This window comes from Desmodus rotundus, chromosome 7 (genome assembly GCF_022682495.2).
Source record: "Desmodus rotundus isolate HL8 chromosome 7, HLdesRot8A.1, whole genome shotgun sequence".
NCBI classification, from domain to species: Eukaryota; Metazoa; Chordata; class Mammalia; order Chiroptera; family Phyllostomidae; genus Desmodus; species Desmodus rotundus.
The window spans coordinates 38576882-38599441 of NC_071393.1; the positions used below are offsets into that span (position 1 = coordinate 38576882).

The following is a 22560-nucleotide window of genomic DNA, read 5'->3' on the forward strand; positions in this document are numbered from 1 at the left end:
TTGAATAGACTTTCTTTACCCCATTGTATGATCTTGCCTCCTTTGTCATACATTAATTGACCACATAGGTGTGGGTTTATTTCTTTCTATTCTGTTCCACTGATCTATGTGTCCCTTTTTATGCCAGTACCATGCTGTTTTGATATTACTGTGGCCTTGTAGTGTAGTTTAATATTAGGCTGCATGACACCCTTCAACTTTGTTACTCTTTTTCAAGGTTTCTGTGGCTATATGGGATCTTCTCTGGTTTTATATAAAATTTTGAGTTGTTCTAGTTCTGTGAAAAATGCCATTGGTACTTTGATAGGAATTGTGTTGAATCTATAGATTACTTTGGATAGTTTGACATTTTAATGATGCTAATTCTTCCTATCTATGAACATGGTATATACTTCCATTTATTTGTATTTTATTCAGTTTCTTTCTTCAGTGGCTTGTAACTGTTCAAGTACCTGTCTTTTACATCCTTGGTTAACTTAATTCCTAGGTATTTTATTTTTTTTTGATTCAACTGTAAATGGGATTTTTTTTTTCTGATCATTATTGGTGAATAAAAGTGCAGCCAACTTCTGAATATTTATTTTGTATTTGCTACTATACTAAATCATTCATCAGTTTTAGTAGTTTTCTGGGGGAATGTTTAGCATTCTCTCTATGTAGTATAATGTCATGTGCAAATGATGACAGTTTTACTTCTTTCTTCCCAATTTGGGTGTCTTTTATTTCTTTTTCTTGTCTGATTGCTGTGGCGAGGACTTTGAATTCCATGTTGAATAAAAGTGGTGAAAGTGGACATCTCTTGTTCCTGATCTTAAGGAAAATATTTTTAGTTTTTACCCATTGAGTAGGATGTTAACTGTGTGTTTGTCATGTATGGTCTTTATTATGTTGAGATATGTTCCCTCTTACCCTGTTGCTGAGCACTTTTGTCATAAATAAATGCCAGATTTTGTCAAATTCTTTTTCTGCATTTATTGATGTCATGGTTTTCATCCTTCATTTTGTTAATTTGGTGAATCACAATTGATTTGCAGGTACTGAACCAGCCTTGCATCCCACAAATAAATCCCACTTGATCATGGTATATGCTCTTTTTTATGTGTTGCTGGATTCAGTTTGCTAATACATTGTTGAGGATTTTTGCATCAGTGTTCATAAGGGATATTGGCTTATAACGATTTTTTATAATGTCTTTGTCTGGTTTTAGAATCAGGATAATACTGGTCTCAAAAAATGAGCTCGGGAGCTTTTCCTTCTCCTGAATTTTTTTAATAGTTTAAGAATGTAGGTGTTAATTCTTTTTTTTTTTTTTTTTTTTTGGACGTTTGGTAAACTCACCTGTGAAAGCTATTCAGTCCAGGACTTTTGCTTATTGGGAGTTTTTTGATTACTGCTTTGATTGTGTTGGTTGTGATTGGTCTCTTCAGATTTTCTGTTTCTTCTTGATTCAACCTTGAAAGATTGTGTTTCTTGGAATTTATCCATTTCTTCCAGATTGTTCAGTTTGTGGGCATATAATTGTTCACAGTATTTTCTTATAATCCTTTATATTTCTGTGGTATCAGTTGTAACTTTTCCTTATTTCTGATTTTATTTATTTGGGTTCTCTATCCTTTTTTCTTGATGAGTCTTGTTAAAGGTTTATCAATCTTGTTTATCTTTTCAAAGAACCAGCTCCTGGTTTCACTAATCTTTTGGTTTTTTTTAGACCCTATTTTATTTATTTCCTTTGATCTTTATTATTTTCTTGCTTCTACTCCCTTCTATTCACTTTGGCTTTGTTTGTTGTTCTTTTCCTAGTTTGTTTAGATAAAAGGTCAAATCGTCTGTTTGACACTTTTCTTGTTTCTTGCGGGAGGCCTGCATTGCACTGAACTTCCCTCTCAGGACTGCTCTCGCTGTGTCCCATAGGTTTTGTGTCGTTGTGTGTTCATTTCCTTTGTGTCCCAAGTATCTTTGGACTGCTTTGGTTTCATTGTCGGCCCATTCATTGTTCAGTAGCCTGTCAGTTAGTCTCCATGTGTTTGTGTGCTTTTCAGTTTTTTCTTTTAATTGATTTCTAGCTTCATACCACTGTGGTCAGAGAAGATGCTTGATTTGATTTCATTCTTCTTGATTTATTGAGACTTGTACTGTGGCCTAATTTCTGGTCTATCCTGAAAAATGTTCCATGTGCACTTGAAAAGAACATGTATTCTGCTGCTTGGGAGTGAAATGCTCCAAAAATACCAATTAACTCCATCTGGTGTAATGTGTCATTTAAGGCTGCTGGGGGTTTTTTGATATTTTTTGTCTGGGAGCTCTGTCCATTGATGTCAATGGGGTGTGAAAGTTCCCTACTGTAACTGTACTACTGCCAGTCTCTCCCTTTACCTTCATGAAGATTTGCTTTACATGTTTAGGTGCCGCTGTGTTGTATGCATAAGTGGTTACAAGAGTTTATTCTCTGTTGGATTGATTCCATTATCGTTAATGTAATGTCCTTCTTTGTCTCTTACTATTCCCTTTGTTTTGAAGTCTACTTTGTCTGATATAAGTATTGTGACCCCTGCTTTCTTTGTTTCTATTTGCATGAAATATCTTTTTCTATCCTTTACTGTCTGTGTGTGTCTTGATTTGGAGTGGGGTTCTTGTACACAGCATATATGTGGGTCTTGCTTTTGTATCTGTTTAGCTGCCCTATGTTATTTGATTGGAGGATTTAGCCATGTGCATTTAAAGTGATTATTGTTAGGTATGTAGTTGTTGACATTTTATCATCCATATTTCTGTTATTTTTTCCTTCTTCTTCTTAAGTACTTTTAACATTTCTTCTAATGCTGGTTTGGTGCTTATGAACTCCTTTAGCTTTTCTTGTCTGTGAAACAATTTATCTTACCTTCAATTTCAAATCATAGCCTTGCTGGGTAAAGTAGACCTGGCTGTAGGTCCTTCCTTTTCATTGCTTTGAATTTTGTGCCAATTTCTTCTAGCCTGAAAATTTTTTGTTGAGAAACCAGCTGATAGACAGTCTTATGGGTGCTCCCTTGCAGGTAACTAACTGTCTTTCTTTAGTTGCTTTTAAGATTCTCTCTTTGTCTTTAACCTTTGTCATTTTGATTATCACATGTGTTGGTGTGGGCCTCTTTCAGTTCATCTTGTTCGGGACCCTCTGTGCTTTCTTGTGCTTGTGTGTCTTTTTTTTTTCCACCAGGTTAGGAAAATTTTGAGTCATTATTTATTCAGATAGGTTCTCAATCCCTTGCTCTCTCCCTTCTCCTTCTGGCATCCCTATGATGCAGATGCTGTTGTGCTTGATGTTGTCCCGGAGAGCCCTGAAACTATATTTATTTTTCTCATTTTTAAAATTCTTTTTTTTACTTTTCTGCTGCTCTGATTGGGTGTTTCCCACTCCCATGTATTTTAAATTGCTGATTCAGTCCTCTGCTTCATCTATTCTGCCATTGATTCCTTCTGTTGTAGTCTTTAGTTTGGTTATTGTGTTCTCCATTCTGATTGGTTCTTTTTATATGGTTTCTGTGTCTTTTTTTATGCCAGCTATCTATCTCTTTGTTGGAGTTTTTTCTTAAAGTTTTTGACCATCCTTATAACCATTGTTTTGAACTCTCTGGTAGTTTCCTTGCCTCCACTTTATTTAGTTCTTTCTTTGGAGATTTCTCTTGTTTTTCCATTTGGGACATGTTTATTTGTCTCCCCACTTTTTCTGCCTCTCTGAATTTGTTTCTGTGTATTAGGTGGATCTGTTATGTCTCCCAGTCTTGGCAGGGTGGCCTTATGTCGTAGGTGTGCTGTGGGCTCCAGTGACATAGTCCTTCTGATCACCTGACCCAGGTGCTCGAGGTGCATTGGTCCTGTGTTTCCTACTGTGTAGCTGGGTATTGGTTGCTTTTGGCACATTCATGGGTGGTGGTTGACCCTCAGGCTGGCCGGCCTTGAGAATCAGTCACGACGACAGCGTAGGAGCTGCCGCATGGGGGCCGACCCAGCAGAACAGAATTGGCCGCAGCAGGGTCTGGTGCCTGCTGAGACCCCCCTTCGGGTGTGGTCCTGCCTTGTGGACTGGAGTCATGACATGGTGGATTGGTTCTGGGGGCCTTCGGGGAAGAACTCCGGTGCAGATTATTATCAGGTGCTGTCTGTGACCAAGCCTGGAGCTACCTGTTAGGAGTTACAAAGTGGTCCACGGTTGGTAGCTGCTTATGCTGGGGCTGGGTGCATGTGGAAGGCACCAAGCTATGGACTGAGGCTGGCTGCCACCAATACTGTGCCTGGGGCAGATCAGCAAAAGGCACAAGGTGCTTTTAAGATCTTCTGCCACCTGTTGGCTACCTGCAAGGCCCAGCCACTGAAAGAGCCTGGGGCGGTACAGAAGTTGGATGAGGCAGTGAGTCACCAGCGTGGTGCTAGTGGTGTCCAGCAGATTGACACAGATTCAGACTTTGCACCTTGCTGGACCTGACGCCACTCAGTGAAAGTCTCAGGGTACATCAAGGCCAGCCATCACCTGCCCGGGGCCTGTGGACCTTTGCCGTGGGGTCTCAAGGTGTCAGTAGGTTGGAGCTAGTAGAGTTCACAGGCCAGTGCAGATTAAGATTTGGCTGTGTGGAGGGAGGGCTCAACAAAAGAAAGGTGGCCCTTGCCTTGAAGCGATGTGACTCAGTTTCTCCCTCTGTGTCTCAGCACCTGCAGGGCTTCGTTGAAATTTCTCGAGAGTTCTTTGACAGACTGCATGCAGGCCCAGGGTTTCCAGCAGCCTTCCGTCCCCCCTGGGAGGGTGGAACCCCACTGATTTTCACAGCCAGATGTTTGTGGGCTCCTCTTCCTGGCACTGGTGGTCCAGGCTGGGAAGGCCCCTTGGTCTTCAAGGGGAACCTTTGCAGCTGAGATATCCCTCCTGATTCTCTACCACCACACCCAATGGGCTGGGTACAGGGCCGACCCATTTCATGTCTCTACCCCCCCAACAATCTCGATGGAGTTTCTTTGGTAAATGCTTAGTTATAGGTCTTCTGTTCAGATAGTCTTCAGATGGTTATTCAGGTTTATTGTTCTATAATTTAACTGTAATTTTGATATGGTCGTGGGAGGAGCTAAGTGCAACTTCCACTGACTCCCTTCTTGGATTCCTCCAGGACTAACCAGTCATTTTTTTCTTTGTAAATCTAAAAAAATAAGTGTATAGCTTTGAAAAAGCATGTAAAAACATGGCTGCCTCTCACAGGCATAATGTTGACTATGTGTATGAAGTTCCGAATTAGGCAGCACTGACCCGTGGGGAGGGCTGGCGGAATGGAGGCCGTGTCCGGTGCGGGGCTGCTGATGAGGGTGCACGGGAAGAAGCTGTGGTGGTGCTGGAAACGGGCATCTCGGCCAGGGTCGGGGTCGCCCAGAGTAGAGATACGCAGAAATTCATTGCACTGTGCACAATATTCATGTACTTTATTGCAAGTGAGTCCTGCCTCGATACATTTAAAAAAATAAAAATTGTGACTCTATTTATGTGACTGAATTCTGAAGATTATTTAGAAACCCAGTTTTATAGAATTACCTAGTATGATGGCCTCTATCTTTTCCACATTGGAAGACAGTTTGATGTTAGTAGTGAACCTATTAGTAGCTAACATTTCATAGTTCCAATGATGTGCCAGAAACCTCTCTGTGCACTTCACGTGCATTTAATAAATACATCAGATCTGTGTGGTGGGTGTCACTGCCATCCCCACCTCGTAAGTGAGGATAGTGAGGCATGGAGTGGTCTGCCATGACGGGTTTTACAAAAGTACGTGGCAGAGCCAGAACCTGGCCCCAGGTAGACTGGCTCCTGTGTGCTCTTAACTACTGTACCAGTGCCTCACGCAGAAGAGCTCGGGTACGAAAACACAGATGTGTACATGGGCCCTTTGAACTGTCCTTCAAAGTCTGGCCCCCGAAATTGGGTGCTGGTTATGTACTGCTTTTTTCTAGTAGTAGCCCCTCACGTGTTAAGAATGAATGGTTTTCGGGAGTTTCAGATGAAATCAAAGCAAGTTGGTAACTTTCAATGAGGTTATAATAAGCTATACAAAAATGACATTTTTTCTTATAAAAATGCACATTTACTTTAGAACAACTGGAAAATGTAGTTAAACTAAAAGTGGGAAGTAAGCATTCCTGCCATCCAGCGCTGTCAGCGCCCAGGTGCGCCCTCTCCGACCCTTGCCCGCGCCCGCGCCGCACACACGCTTAGCAGCGGGCATATTGTGCGCTCTGTTTTGTGACGTTTTTCACTCAGTATAATGGGGACACTCAGTCCAGTTAATACATATTCATATGATGAGTTTTTATGCTAGAAATGATTTTTTACTTTCGAAAAGAAAATTATAGGGCCCACTCTGTATGTGACTTAGTATTTATGAAGGCAGCCATTTAAAACTAAGAATTCGTCTCTACTGTATTATCTCACATGCGTAAAAATCTTTGTACACTTCAAACAGAATTGCTGTGCCATGTGCAATATTTAATATGTAGGTATTTCTCTTATGTTTATAGAAAAAATGAGAAAACATGGATATTTTAGAGTGAGGCTAATTTTGTTATAATAAAAGCATTCATTTCATTTGCATGATCAAGGAAAGGTAATAAACCCAAACTAAGTTTTTTGAAACACTTATGTTCGTGGTCCTCCCCCCACCCACACATTTATAACTCCATTTGGTAGCTATTTCAGACTCTACTATTAAATATTACACAGAACAAAGAGCTTAATTTAAGCTCACAGGCATATTTCCACACCTTTGGGGCAATGAGAATTGGGGGAAGTAGCATTAATTTAGTTACAGAACCGTAGACCCTTTTTATTGTGGTTCCCTACATCAGAGAGCAACACATAACTATTGGTACTAATATACACAAATACACAGACATAAGTTTATGCATCCATATCTCCACTCTTGAAGGTATAATGCTTTAAACTTAAGTGTTAGATTCTTTGTATTTGGCTTACTTGGAAAAAGGAGCAACCCAAATATATTTTATTCAGAGTAAAGTTTCTCTCTTCTCCTCTTTCTGATGCATTGATAAGTGTATTACTGAGTGTAGGTTTTGCCTCAATTTCATTTCCTGCTCTCTGTCTCCTTTTGCCTTCAGAATTAATGGGGATTCTATAAATTCTGAAAGAAGAGGTTAATACTAATATCTCACAGTCAGTGAGGCAGGGTTCCCGCTCCCAGCAGTGGTAAAGTAATATGGTGCAAATGTGGCATTTCCTTCCTTTTGAGGAAAAGAATATGCACCGAAAATTATTTCAGGTATTTGCAGCTCATTTTTTTTCTGTTGCGCAGTAAAGCTTTTCCTCGAACACTTGGCTGCTGTTACTAAAATGCTTAGTGGTCTATTCCCTGCCGACTGTTGCTGGTGCTGGGACTTTGTGGGTTCTAGCAGAATAGTAATACTCAGGAGAAACAAGGAATGTTTAAAATGTGGCGTTAATGACTGGATCGTTTGGAGATAAATTAGATACAAAATATACCAAAAGGAAGCAGTGTTCACCTAAAATGTTTAAATTTATACTTCTGATTTCAGAGTGATCACGTTGGATCAGGAAGTCATTTCAGCAACCGTAAGTGTGAAAATGTAGATTTTCATTACAGCTCACCCAGTTCAAGCGAAGAATGTTTATGCCTATTTATTTTGTGTAACTGTATGTGCTACTTCTGCTGCTAAACGTCATCCAACTATGCGTATGTTACATACCTCAACGCGAGGGGGAACTCTGTAGCCTCTAACGTAAGATCCCGGCATCACCGAGGCTCTGGCTTTCTGTGGCGCGCATGGTAAAATCGCATGTGGTCTGCATTACCAAATCTGCCTTGGTGGTTAGTAGACATTTATCTTGTGATATGTGGGGCTTGTTTTGTATGGAAATAAACATGGTTTTCTGATTTGGAGAAATCTATGGATACAGTCTCAATTCAGGTAGTAATTTTAAAATTAGTTTAGAAGTTCCATAAACATTTATTTTAAGAGTATACATAGTTAATCTTCACTTTTGTTACTTGTTTTGCAATTTTAAACAGTTTCTCTAGAACATCTTTTGCTTCTCTCACTGAGTATTAATATTTATCCAGTAAATTGCAAGAACACCATTTTTATTCTGTCTGATTACAAGGTACATATATAATAATCATGGAGCTTATTTAATTTAACAGTGTTATATACTTCTAAAAGCAAACTTAAAATCTATTCAGAAGAATATAGATACTTTCTTTAAATACAAAGAAAAAGCATTGGTATTTTAGAACAGAGATAATTTTATGCTATAACTCATATTTTTCTTTTGTTTGAAAAGTAAAGGAGAGATAACAACATCCAAATTAATGCTTAGCCTACCTTGGTATGGATATTGAAGCTGATACCATTTATTTGGATTTGTTTAGGAAAAGAAGATACTCTTCTTAAACAAGGTCAGATGTACATGACAGACTCACAGGTAAGACTACTTTTTAATAAAAAATTATAAAAAATATATCTGCCTTTAAAAAAAGGGAATAAGTTTTATGTTTATCAAAAATATATGCACCGAATAGTTTTCATTATAAAAAAAGGAAGTTGGTCTTGCCTTCTTTAGCAGATCTTGCTGTCTCTGCTGCCCCCTAGTGCGTTTTTGATGACAGTGGCTTAAATAAGAGATTTGAATTAACGATTTCATGGTCTTTATAGTAGTAAGCCTCTGTTACAGCAGTGGTTAACTCTTCATATTTTCCCATTAAAAGAGGAAAACAGGTATGAATAATTAAAGAGCCATTCGTTTTGGCTTTGAAATATATATGTATATTTTCCTTGCTTTCCAATATGCCGTGTTTTAGAAATTCACCTCAAAATAAATAAAGCTTCCAAGAAGGTAGTGTCGTCTGATTTTCTTACTTGTTTATCTGTTCCTCACTTTTCGTTGCCAGTAGTAACAAGGTTTACATTCCTAATACCTCTTATGGACTTGAGAACTGATGAACAGTGGGGCTTTAGAGGCCTTTGTACATGCTCCATCTGTAGACACACGATTAGTGTACCGGGTGTCTACAGTCACTTTAAGCTGGAAACTTCTAAGGTGAGAGAATGGATATCAATCAACTGAATGATCGTTAAGAAGATTAGCTAATATTTGATCATAGTAAAACAAGTATGGGAATTGTGAAGCTGTGTGAGTACCTTGTTGGTAGATTGGAGTAGTCTTGGTCTAAAGATGACTGTTAAGTTGAAAGGTAACTGGAAGCGGACTGAGGCTGGGAAATTACGCCATGTTGTAAATTTTCTCCCTGGTCCCGGGAAGGGTAGTGTAGCGTGAACAGCACGACGCTGAAAGGGTAGGGTGGGTCAGCCGTGCCTCCGGGCATTTGAATCGCAGTTCTGCCATCTTTCCTGCTCTCAGTCGTACCGACTGGGAGGCGCTCTGAAAGTCACATCACCATGGCCACCCAAAGAGAACCCCCAGTTCAGTTCAGACTGGTACTGGTGGGTGATGGTGGGACTGGGAAGACCACATCTGTGCAGCGTCAGTCTGACGGGTGAAATTGAGAAGAAGTATGTAGCCTCCGTGGGCGTGAGGCCCACCCCCTGGTGTTCCACAGCAGCAGAGGGCCCATCAAGTTCAACGCGTGAGACACGGTGGGCCGGGAGAAGTCGGCGGGCTGAGACATGGCTACTGGCATCCAAGCCCAGTGTGCCATTAGAATGTTTGATGTCACTTCAGGAGTGTGCCTCCCTGGCACGGAGATCTGGTACGAGTGTGCGAACGCATCCCCATCGTCCTGGGTGGCAACAAAGTGGATGTTAAGGCCGGGGAAGTTAAGGCACAATCAGTCGTCTTCCACTGAAAGAAGAATCTTCAATACTACAACACTTCTGCCACAAGTAACTACAACTTTGAGAAGCCCTTCCTCTGGATCACTAGAAAACTAAGTGAAGCCCTGGCTGGTGGCTCAGTGGATTGAGCACAGGCCTGTGAACCTAAGAGTTGCCGGTTCAATTCCCAGTCAGGGCACACGCCTGGGTTGCAGGCCAGGCCCCCAGTTGGGGGTGTGTGAGAGGCAACCACACACTGATGTCTCTCTCCCTCTCTTCCTCCCTCCCTTCCCCTCTCTCTAAAACTAAATAAAATATTTTAAAGAAAGAAACTAAGTAGAGACCCTGACTTGGAGTTTGTCACCGTGCCTGCTCTTGCTTGTCACGGACCCAGCTTTGGCAGCAGAGTCTGAGTATGACAGGACCTTGAGGTTGCTCAGACCCCCGCTCTCCCAGATGGGGATGAACCTTGTGAGAAGGGGAAGCTGGAGCCCGGCGTCAGGAGTCCAGTTCTGTAGGCAGCTGTCCTGTGATGTGGGCGGTGCGGCGTGTTTGCCACTTCATTGTATTGCTGAGCAGAGCGGTGCTTGATCTGTGGGATGCTGAAGGAGGTGGACGGACTTTGGACTGAGTGGGCACTTTAAAAATACCTTCATTGTTTGCACCTGCATATGTAGCTGTTTTGGAACTCAGTTACTTCCTTACCGAGTTTCAAATACAGGACTGCTTCAGCCACGTACAATAGCCAGTGGTGAAACCTTCAATCTCGTTCCCGTCAATCTTGTTCCTTGTCATTTAGAATCAGAATAAAGTCGCATTTCACATGACAAAAATAAAGTAAAATAGTGGAATGAACTCGTAACACTTGGTTTTTATCAATGAATTGGTACTTGTAAAGAGCCCTTATTGTAAGAGGCTGTGTGGGGAAAAAATATAAATTGTTAAATTTAGTCTTTCATGATTATATGTTTCACTGAGAAGTTTAATTATACTTCTTTTTTTTGTCAGCATTTACTAGGAAGGAACAAGATATCAGTCAAATATTGTAGTAAGATCAATGCAAAGTTCTAATTTATCTCTCCATTTGAGAGAAGAAAGGGTGTTGCTGTTTTGCGGGTTAGTTAACGTCATTCTCCTGACTGCTCTCAGACTAGCTAGGTTTATTTTGGGGGTATTTTTATAACTGAAGAACATTGTCTTGGAGTTAATGATGAGGATACTCAGAAGTCGGATATATTTTTAGAAATTAAATAATTTTAAACTTTTTTCAAGGGTTCCGATGGCTTCAGAATTTGAAGTTCTAAGCACATTACATGTCATAAAACATATTGGTAATAAATGTGTGTTGATTGAACCAATAGTCATGTGTGGGGTAGGTATTGTGAATGGGGAAAGATACAACAGTTTCCGGAGCCCACAGCTGTTGTCTTTGTTTTGCTAGAAATACACTTAAGTGAACAGACTTCCAAAATGCCCCTGCTTAAGTGTGTATTAAGGAAATCATACCCCAAACTGTTTCTCTTACCTCACAAATCAGTACTATGTTTTTCCAAAGTACTGGCCTGGAAACCTTTTGACTACTGATGTTCTGGATACTGTGTAAGTTTGGCAAATGAGCACGAGTCTTTGGCCTTTGTGATTGACACCTTTCCCCCCCTTTTCAGTGTACCCCCACAGGTGTGCCCGCTCACATGCAAAGCAGATCTATGTTGAGACCGCTGGAGCTGTCCTTACCCAATCAGACCTCATATTCTGAAAATGAAATTTTAAAGAAAGAGCTGGAAGCCATGAGAACGTTCTGCGACTCGGCGAAGCAGGACCGACTCAAGCTCCAGAACGAACTGGCACACAAGGTGGCCGAGTGCAAAGCGCTGGCGCTGGAGTGTGAAAGGGTCAGGGAGGACTCGGACGAACAGATAAAGCAACTCGAGGATGCGTTGAAAGATGTGCAGAAGAGAATGTATGAGTCGGAAGGGAAAGTGAAGCAAATGCAGACCCACTTTCTCGCCCTGAAAGAGCATCTGACAAGTGAGGCCGCTACAGGGAATCACAGGCTGACAGAGGAGCTGAAGGATCAGCTGAAAGACATGAAAGCAAAATACGAAGGCGCTTCAGCAGAAGTGGGAAAATTAAGAAACCAAATCAAACAAAATGAGGTGTTAGTCGAAGAGTTTAAGCGGGAGGAAGGCAAGCTGAAAGAAGAAAACAGGCGGCTGCAGAGGGAGTTCGGTATGTGTGAAGTGGAGCGAGAGAAGAAAGGGAGGAAGGTCACGGAGCTGGAAGTCCAGTTAAAAGAACTGCAAGCCACGTTGGCCCTTTCGATTCCAGCGGAAAAATTTGAAAGCATGAGGAGCCTACTGTCGAATGAAGTAAATGAGAAGACAAAGAAGTTCATTGATCTGGAAAGAGAGTATGAAAAATCACTCAGTGAAATTAGACAGTTAAAGAGAGAACTTGAGAATAGTAAGACCAAGCTTTCTCAGCTTGTCACTCTGGAGGAACACGAGCAGCTCAAGAGCAGGCTGGAGCAGAGATCGGGAGAACTTGGGAAGAAGGTCCCTGAGCTGACAGCGAAAAACCAGGCCTTACAGAAGGAGGTGGAAAAGGCTTATCTGGATAATAAGCTCCTCGGCCAGCAAGTGCATAACTTAACAACCGAAATGAAAAATCATTATGTTCCTTTAAAAGTAAATGAAGAAATGAAAAAGTCACATGATAGAATTGTCGGTGATTTGAATAAAAAGCTTTTAGATGTGACACAAAAATACACCGAAAAGAAGTTGGAGATGGAGAAGTTGCTGACGGAAAATGACAGTTTAAGTAAAAATGTTAGCCGCCTGGAAACACTGTTCATACCTCCCGAGAAACACGAAAAAGAGGTGATGGCTCTGAAGTCCAATATCGCTGAACTTAACAAACAGCTGTCTGAACTTAATAGGAAATGTGGCGAAGAGCAAGAGAAAGTGTATTCACTCATGTCTGAAAACACCAAATTGAAAAAGACCATGAGTAATCAGTATGTGCCAGTTACAACCCACGAAGAGATCAAAACTGCGCTGAGTAGCACGTTAGATAAAACTAACAGAGAATTGTTCGATGTGAAGAAAAAACTGGAACACGTAAATCAAGAACTTATAAAAATAAAAGAGGAGGATGAAATATTAAGAAGAAACCTGGAGAACACTCGGAACCAAATGAAGGCCGAGTACATCAGCCTTCGCCAGCACGAGGAGGAGGTGCGCGCCGTCAGCGAGAGCGCGAGGAAGGCGCAGGATGACCGCGCCGGAATCCTGGCCAGCTACAGGAAAGGCCAGGCAGAGATTGTGGCACTGCAGGGCGAAATCGAAGCCCAGAAAAAAGAACTCGACACTATACAAGAATGCATTAAACTGAAATATGCTCCAGTTGCCAGCCTTGAAGAGTGTGAGAGGAAGTTCAAGGCCACAGAGAAAGAACTAAGAGAACAGTTGTCGGAGCAGATGCGGAAGTGTAATAGCAGAGACGAGGAGAACAGGAAGTGCAGACGGGAGAACGACAAGCTGCAGAAGGAGGTCTGCACTCTTCAGGAGGAGGTAAAGGGTAAGAACGCTCTCATCGAGAATTCACATGAAACGCAAAGAGCACTGAGCAGAAAGACGGAAGAGCTGAACAGACAGTTGAAGGACCTGTCGCAGAAATACACGGAGGTGGAGAAGGAGAAGGAGAAGCTGGTAGAAGAAAATGCCAAACAGACTTCTGACATCCTTACAGCACGGGCGCTTCTGGAAAAGCAGTACGTTCCGTCGGAACAGGTCGAGGCCCTGAAGAAGTCTCTCAACGGCACAATTGAGAATCTGAAGGAGGACCTGAGGAATCAGCAGCAGCGTTATGAGAAGGAGCAGCAGGCGGTGACCGCCCTGAACCAGCTGCTGGAGAAGCAGCGCAGCGCCTCGGTGCCACTGGCAGAGCACTTGCAGGTGAAGGAAGCCTTTGAGAAAGAACTCGGGATCCTGAAAGCCAGCTTGAGGGCCACGGAAGAAGAAAACCAACACAAAGCTGAAGAAGTCTCCAAACTCCAGTCGGAGGTTCAGAATAGCAAACAAGCATTAAAAAAATTAGAGACCAGGGAGGTAGTTGATTTGTCTAAACACAAAGCGATGAAAAGTGATTTGGAGGCGCAGATTTCCAACTTAAATGAAAAACTGGCCAATCTGAATAGGAAGTATGAAGAAGTGTGTGAGGAGGTTCTGCATGCCAAAAAGAAGGAGCTATCTGCAAAGGATGAGAAAGAGTTACTCCATTTCAGCATCGAGCAGGAAATCCGGGACCAGCAGGAGCGGTGCGACAAGTCTCTGTCAACAGTCACAGAGTTACAGCAGAGAATACATGAGTCTGCTAAGCAGATCGAGGCGAAAGACAATAAGGTAGGCCCTGGGTAGTCTGCGCGCCTTTGTATTGGGAACCGCAGAGCAAACTGGGAGCTTTTTTAGCATCCTGCCGGCAGGGTAACAGCACTCACGTAGTGACCATCACATGCCACCCTCCTATTTACCTGCTGGTGTGCAAGAAAGTTCGGAAGTGAATAAAAAAGTATAGTCCCAGGAAAATCGAAAGCATTTTGAGTTTTGTTTCCTCGGCTGGCACAGCCAAGAATTGAGGAAAGACAAGGAGATGCAAGGGTCGTGTACCCCCTAGCGAGTCCAGTGGGGTTCGGGGTACCTGAAGAACAGTGAAGGAGGGAAGGGAGAAAACTATGTTTCTGGGCTGCGAGAAAGCAAGGACGCTGGGGAGCACCCACACTTAATCTTGGCACTCACCCCTACCAGCACGTCCAGCTCTCCACTGTACATTCTCTCCCCACCTCTTTCCGCAGACCGGGCCCCTTACCCAGAATGTGCTGCCCCTCCTTTGTGCAGTCAGATTCTGTTCCTTTCTCCTTAGGGCTCACATCAGTACTAGTCCTCCTTCCTGAAGTCTTCACTGTCCAGTCTAGTCCGCAGTAAACTGTTCCTCTTCCAAAATGCATGTTTTGTTTTGGCTTTGCCATCCACTTAAAACATGCATTTTACAGTGTCAGAATTAGGTGGTCAATCTTCCCAGCCAGTTGGTAAGAGAAAAATTATAACTTACCTTTTCTTTTTCACATCCATTCTCATGGTATAATTTGCAGAGTAGGTGCTCAGCAATATTTTCAGAAGTGGCAGTTGCATAAAGTATGTACTGTGAAGATGAGAATTCAGGGAGACTGAGTGCAGTTCTGTCAGTTCGGCAGATAATTGTTCAACGCCTACATGCTAGGCGCTACGCTCGGTGCTGGGGACGCAGCACTGAGGGGAGTAGACGCAGCCCCAGCCCTTGGACAGGTGCAGGTACTGGCTTGACCCACCTGCGCCAGTGACCCAGAATTTGAGTGCTCCCTGCTTGTTTGGAAGGTGTTACGAATATAATAATCTATCATCATAATAGCAAGTCACTAATTTCCACTTATAATTGTTGCCACTAATTGAGTGTGTATTATGTATCAGGCATGCATATCTTTATGATAATGTTTGATTTTCTTAACTATGCAATATTTTCCCCCTGTCACTGATAATAAAATTAAGGCTTAGAAAAAGAAATCAACCAAGCTCACACAGCCAATAAACATCAGATCTGCCTAGTTTAAAGCCTTAAAGCCTGTAGTCTGTACTGTTCTAAACAGCCTCCCCGATTTTTCCCTCTTTAAGACAAAGTAGTGTAAAACCCTACATTCTCGAAAGGAGCGAGGCACATAACTTACTGCTGGAGGTACATGAGCTGTGCTTTTTACTTCCCAACTTTGTGGGAGAGGTCTCTTCCTTCCTGCTTTCAAACAACCCGGACGATAGTCTGTATAACTTCACAGGTAATTGCGTATTATCTAAAAACAAGAAGACTGGGGTCACACTCAAATCTTAGGGCATATTCCAGATTCGTTCTTAATTCTGTAATGCTTTCGAAAGGAATTCCTGAGGAATATAATTCAAGAAATTAAATAGTTTGTATACACTATGTAAAGATGTTCATTGCAAATGAGTAATATACGTTTCTCCCACAACTTTTTCTTCTCTTTTTAATAAGATAACTGAGCTGCTTAATGATGTAGAAAGACTGAAACAGGCCCTGAATGGCCTCTCACAACTTGCCTACTCAAGCGGGAGTCCGAGCAAGAGGCAGAGCCAACTGATGGACGCGCTGCAGCACCAAGTGCGGTCCCTGCAGCAGCAGCTGGCTGTGAGTACCAGGCCGCAGGGCCACCCTGGCTTGTTGGTTTGTGAAAGCCCATTGAGAAATCAGAATGGTTTGTGGCTACGTTCAGATCCAAGAACATAATCATTTTTGCTAAAAATTACTTACGCTAGTGGTATAATATACTTTGCTTGGTGCCTACTATCTGCCAGGCCCTACACTACACATTTTACATCCTTTAAACTTTATCTTCATCCTTACAAGGTTACAACCTTACAAGGCTTTATTCCCCCCACTTAACATTCCATGTTAAGAAACCAAAGATGAAAATACTTGATGCCTGGGGGTCTGAGAGCTAGGCTTCATTCCTGGGACGCACTGACTCCAAACCCGGTGTCTTTCCATCTGCAGCACACTCTCTAAAGTGTCAGTCCACTCAGCTAGAGGAAGTTTTCTTACACTCGTCTATCTTTACGAGTAAAGACAGTATTCCCATGGTGCTACACCTTACATCGTTATATAGTGAAAGAAAGCAGCTGGATGTATGTATTTCATATAGGTACCTATAGATACCTGTAAGGATATATATCTCCTTTATATTCTAAAGGAAACGTCTGGAGTTAGAGCTGAAGAAGGGAGCTCAGTTCTAAGCCTTGCCATTTAAAAGCAAGTGACTTGGGACTTTACCCTTCGCACTTGGCTTCTTCATCCGTAAAATAGGATAAGAAGAACTGATTGCTTGTTTGTTTGTTTGCTTTTTAATTGAATGAAATTATATGCATGGAAGCACTAAGTAAAACATAGCCCAGTCAAATGTAAATTGTTAATATTTTCCTACTCTATAGGAATTGACTATGAGTTATTTTTGAATAGAAGAAAGTTTTCTTTTTTTTAAGTGTTCATTTTATAACACTGTAGGCCTCTAGCACCTTGTCGAAATTGCTAATTTGGGTCTTATCAAAGGGATATGGCAGTCCCTTCAGTAATCGGAAATATTTGCTTATTATTTCTTAAGTTCATGACTTTGTCAGGGACGAAAAGTCTACAGTCTGGTCCCCAAGGAGTTCTGGGTGGTTTTAGAGGCAAAATACAGACAGACACAACAAAAGTAAAGGAAAGACAAAAAATGCCAGGTATAGAATTGCGAACACAGTCCCAGATTCTGAGTGACAACTGAGTCCCAGGAAGGAATGATCGCTGATGTGGCAGGAGCTAGTTTCAAAGAGGAAGGGCTGAACTTGGAAGAGATGGTGTTTTGGTAGGTGAGAGGGAAGCAGAACCTTCTAGGCGAAGGCAGTGGTGTGAAGCAAGGCTTGGAGGGGGAACGTAACTGGCGTGGCCCAGAGCGCGGAAGGCCAATCCGTCTGGCCAGTCACGGGGCCGTATTTGCAGCCAAGTCATGGAGGCTGTTGAGAGCCAAGCGGATGATTTTGGATTCTCTCTTACTTGTAATGAGGTGTCACCCAAGGTTTTTAAGCCAGACGTGATAGGAGGAAAGATCTGCCTCTCTCTCCAGAGCGTGATAGGGAGTAAAGGCTAGAGATGGGACAAGAGAAACTTTGCGATAATCTAAAGCGTAAGTTGTTAAGCGTCCACATTATTTAGCGGCATTAGACGTGAACGAAGGCAAGAATTTCTTGTGCCCTGGGATACATAGGGTTGCTTTCACTGCGGATGTCCCCACACAGCCGTGAGAAAAGTTCCCACTATCGTTATGCCGTGGAGTTTTGCAGGGGTGGGTGCTAGGTGGCTTGTTACCAGCAGCAGCAGCAGCACTCCGATAGTACTGCTGTTCTGTAGCCTCAGGCCCAAGGTCAGCAGGGCCACAAGCCTCCACGTGTCGGAAAACGTGAATGCCGCTGATTCTGATCTGCCTGTCTTTGCACATTTCTAGGATGCTGACAGACAGCACCAAGAAGTAATTGCAATTTATCGGACACACCTTCTCAGTGCCGCACAGGTAAAGAGCGGTTTCTCCTCTGGAAGGGACATTATTTCAGAGAAAATAATTTTGTATGTTCAAGTAAATGTATGTGAAAGTCATGTTTAAAGCATTCGTACCCCATATGCTCATTGAAAAATAAGCGTGTTTCTTTTGATCGTGGCTTGCACGTCTCCCCGGGAGATTTGCAAAGCTGTAGGGCAGCACAACAGCTTAAATGTAGTGTTACCTCCATCTGCTCGTCACCCACATTACAGACAGCTCTGCGGCCTGTGACGGCAGCACAGGTTGGTGGCGTTGCTGGCTGGGGCGATGCCTCGATGGCCACACGCGGCATAGAGAGGAGAGTGGAAAAGACTTGCTCGTGTCCTGGTAGGGCAGGAGCGTTTCTTTGGAATGCAGAGAACACTGTAAGAGTGGAAAACTGACGAGTAAGGCGCGCACAGCATTATAATAATTTAAGGAAAGAATCTGATTCTGTTAGGACATTTTCCATAACACTTACGCACTGAGTCTTCAGCTCAGTGCAGCATGAGATTAAGAATTCCCTTCTTCGGGTCCCTAACGAGGAAGCTCTATTTAAAAAACAAATCTCTCTAAGAACAGGTTTACCATCTGAAAGATACTATACTTAATGCTCTGCAGAAAGCCCATGATCAGCATCTCCAAAATTCTCACACCAGATTTTTCAGGGAAAGAGACTGTGTTAGAATAGCAGTTGAGACATACGTGGATTGTTTAGGGTTTGAAGTGTGTCAGGCCACACTGTTAAAAGAAAAAAAACATGGGTATTCAGAGCAAAGTTCGAAGAAAAGTCATTTAAAAAAAAGAACTAGATAAAATAATACAAAGGAAGAAACCATGACATAGAATTCTTAAAAGAAAAAAGCTGGCTTGTTCTATAAGGTGAATGGGAGACCAATGGGAGAGAATGAATGCTACGCTAAAAGAAAGTATCTCAGTATCTCCAGTAACTGCCTTCCCTTGAGGAGGTAGAAGGTGAGCTGGAATGGGAGAGCGTGCTGCAGTTCCTGGAGAAGGCTGTCGAGGGACCGGGACGGGACGTTCAGGAGGGGAAATGGAAAATACAGAGATCTGTATTAGAGAGGGAGGAAGAGCGAGCTCTCCCAAGAGACACTGCAGCCTAACAAGCTTCTGAAACTACTCTACTGACTCCTAATGGAACATAACAAAACCAGCTGGCATCTGAAATAGTCTTACCTTCTGGCATCATAAAGTTAACTAAGAAATTCAGTTTAGTCAACTATGGCTAATGTTTGAAATTTAAACACCCTGCTGTTACAGAAACAGATTTTGGAAGCAAAACTTTTTATATTAATAGGAAGCATCATGCTGAAACCTATTCAAGTGCTCCAGCAAAGAAAAAGAAGGGGGAACTGTAATAAACTCACATATTGACTTGCATTTAATCAACCCTCCTGCCATCTTTTTAAGTTTAAAGTGTTTCTGTCTAAATTTGTGAGTAAATGGCTAAGAAGATCTCCACCTCACCAGTAATGGGGGGAATGGAAATAAACACGGAGGTACCATGTTTCTCTTGTGGGATTGGTAAATGCTAAACAAGGTGCTGGGCCATAGCATTGGCCAGGGCATTGTGGGCAGTGGGCATTTATCCCCTGTTGGTGGGAGTATAAATTGTCATAGTCTCTACAGAAGGAAATTTTGTAGTACTTAGCGAAATGAAAAATTGAGCTTGCTTTTTTTTTAAGTTCTCACCCAAGGAGGCGCTTATTGATTTTAGCGGGAGGGAAAGAGAAACATCTGTTGGTTGCCTCCCATACACACCCCAACCAGGGGTCGAAACCCCAGTCTAGGCATGTGTCCTGACCAGGGGTTGAACCCGCAAACTTTTGGTGCACGGGACGCCGCTCCAAACAGCTGAGCCACCGGCCAGGGCTGAGCTTGCTTTTCGACCCATCAGTTTGTTTTCTAGGAATCTGCTCATAAATGTTGGGAACACCGTAAAATGCCCATCCCTGGGGGAGTGGGCAAAGAAGTTATGCTACATCCATACAGTGGTATGTTTTACAGTATTTTAAAGTAATCAGGGGAATAACTTGGGGTAGATTTCTATGACACCAAGTGAAAAGGCAAGTTGCAAAATTGCACGTATGATTCTATTTATGTAAAATATCTAAACATGGGGATTTTTTCATTAATTACCTTTCTAATTAAAAAACTCTCAGCAAGAGCAAGAATAAAAAGTTCCTTGCAGTGTACTTTGCTCGTCTGCAACTCATGCTGTGCCTTATTATCCGAGCTGCTATAAAAGACAAGTGTCTGTTTTCTGATAATCGATGTGAAGAGCACCTGGTGTGCACTACTTTTTAAACTGAGTTTCTTTGTGTCCACGATAGAGCTCTACTCCGTTTTCCAGTGAATCCTTTAGAGCATAACCAAGGTGGTGAGGATTTGGCATTTGGTGACTCACACCCAGTCAGGCCCTATTACAAAGCCTTAGCGTGTGGTTGGAATTCTTGTGCAGATGAAGATGACGCGAAGTATTTCTCCCCGTTCTGCTTTGTCTCAGGGCCACATGGACGAAGACGTGCAGGCGGCCCTGCTCCAGATTGTGCAGATGCGGCAGGGGCTCGTGTGCTAGTGTCAGCGTGGTCCCGCAGCGGCCGCCTCGCCCGCCGGTGCTGAGCACTCTCTTGCAGCCGCATAGCCTTTCTGAGCCTTCCTGTACCGGTATAATTGAAATAAAACATATTTTGTTCCATCAATAGGTTTTTTAAAATTAGATGAGTATGTTACTGAGTTCTTTTAATATCAGTTCAAATCTTATCTTCCATATATGTTAACTTCACGGTTAGGCAAACACTACAATGCTTTGCCCTGGACTGGCCACGTACTTTTAAACCTTGTGTCCCTAATAAAACACGAGCCACCTGAGTGGGGTTGAGGAGGGGTGAGGCTGAAAAAATGGCTTAAAGATTTCTCTCAGAGAAATTAATTTGGTCGGTGGCCACTTTCAAGTGGATGAAAAGATCTCTCGGCTCTTCGGTCTGAGCCGGGAGACTGATGTGTTGCAAGGAATGCGTTGTAACTTGGCTGGCCAAGTTCATTTTTACTGAAGTAACTTGAGTGCCTTTGACTTCTTTTGGAGTTACAGATTTTTTTTTTCTTACACAAGTAACTTTTATGCCTTTTAAAATAAATTTCTTTTCATAATGGTTTGCAGTGTTAAATTACATTTAGATTAAGAACAGGCCAGGGTGGAATATATCAGGAATTTATAATAAAATTGCCTCGTAATCTCCACAACAGTATCTTAATTTTCACTTGCGGTGACTTTTCTTGCTGCAGTATTTAAAGAAGTATAAATGGTATGCTAGATTTTTCAGTCAAAAATTTTAGACTTTTTTAGCAATTATGTTGACATTTGCAACCATAATAACCCATCACTCGTTATACATACATCTCCAAATGTTTGTACTTATTTATAGGAAAATTGCACTAATGACATTAATAATGTGAAAGGCAACTTTCTTGCAAAATAGCATGAGAATAGATCTTAATGATTTTAGACAAAAGTGCAATAATATAGTAGACTTTAAGAATAGTTAGCAAGAAAATAAATAAAATTGGACATGTTTATAGTAAATACTCTGTTGTAACCACCCATTTTTATTAACTACATCGTGTTGAAGTTTATATGTTTTGATATTTTTATTAATTTTGTTTACCATTCACATTGAAAATTACTAATTTGACTATTAGCAAATAAACTGAACAAACGAATTATTTCCGCCAAGTTTTTTTAATTGCAAAATGCACGTTACCAGTCATATTTGAAGGCCAGGAACCGGACTTCGGGCCCCACTTCGGTGTGGTAGCAAGGGCCCCGGGCCGTCAGTGTTGCTTTTCCGGCCGCAGGAGTCACCGCGGGTCTTCAGGGCAGAGACAGCAGTGAAAGGCCAGGGCAGGATTCACTTGAAGCTCCTTAGGGAGGTGTGCGGAGTTTACATCAGCAATATTTGGGTTCTTTAATTTTTATATTTAACGTCCCCAACCTTTCTGGCACCGGGGACCAGTTTCGTGGACGATGGTTTTTCCATGGATCTGGGGCGGGGCGGGGGTGGATGGTTTCGGGATGATTCGGGCATATTTACAGTCAAGCTCACCTCCTGCTGTGCGGCCCCGGTCCTAACAGGCCTGGAGGTTGGGGACCCCTGTCGTACAGCGTGAGTTCTGTTTCGGGAGTATGAGGTCACCTGCCGAAGCCCTGCGGTGGAGAAAGTTCTTCACGGAATGGGCACAGCTCCGTGCTGTATTTCCGTATTAGGGGTGGGACGGGAACCTTATGTGTACTTTATTTTGTCTTCAACCATCAATAAAGTGTTTTCTGTGGAATATTGTTTTGAGCATCCTTGTAAGTAAACAAGGTCTATTTGCTGTCTTCGGAGAATTTGGTGTAGAGACCCATGGGGTTCAAAGTACAGAGGGTGATATCCACTTGCAGCTACTGTGTAGAGTGAAGGAAGGATCAGGTGACCTGAAGTCTTCCCAAGCACTCATTCCCTCATCTTGTGCTGTCAAAGGCAGAGACTGCATCTCTGACACCGAGGACTAATGTTTTCAGACAGTGAGTG

At 42.4% G+C, this 22560-nt stretch overlaps 1 protein-coding gene and 1 pseudogene across 6 annotated transcripts in view; both read left to right on the plus strand.

Moving 5' to 3' along the window:
• The window catches only part of UACA (uveal autoantigen with coiled-coil domains and ankyrin repeats), a 92289-nt gene extending 70577 nt beyond the window's left edge, over window positions 1–21712 (plus strand). For all 6 annotated transcript variants that reach the window (XM_053927612.2, XM_053927614.2, XM_053927615.2 and 3 more), the window contains 6 exons: window positions 7561–7597; window positions 8415–8467; window positions 11481–14219; window positions 15895–16047; window positions 17897–17962; window positions 20496–21712. In XM_053927612.2, coding sequence (XP_053783587.1) covers window positions 7561–7597; window positions 8415–8467; window positions 11481–14219; window positions 15895–16047; window positions 17897–17962; window positions 20496–20567 — 3120 coding nt within the window. In that variant the 3' untranslated portion in view covers window positions 20568–21712. The remainder of the gene's footprint in view (window positions 1–7560; window positions 7598–8414; window positions 8468–11480; window positions 14220–15894; window positions 16048–17896; window positions 17963–20495) is intronic.
• On the plus strand, window positions 9373–11474 carry LOC128781310 (GTP-binding nuclear protein Ran-like; annotated as a pseudogene).
• Window positions 21713–22560: the final 848 nt, after the last annotated feature.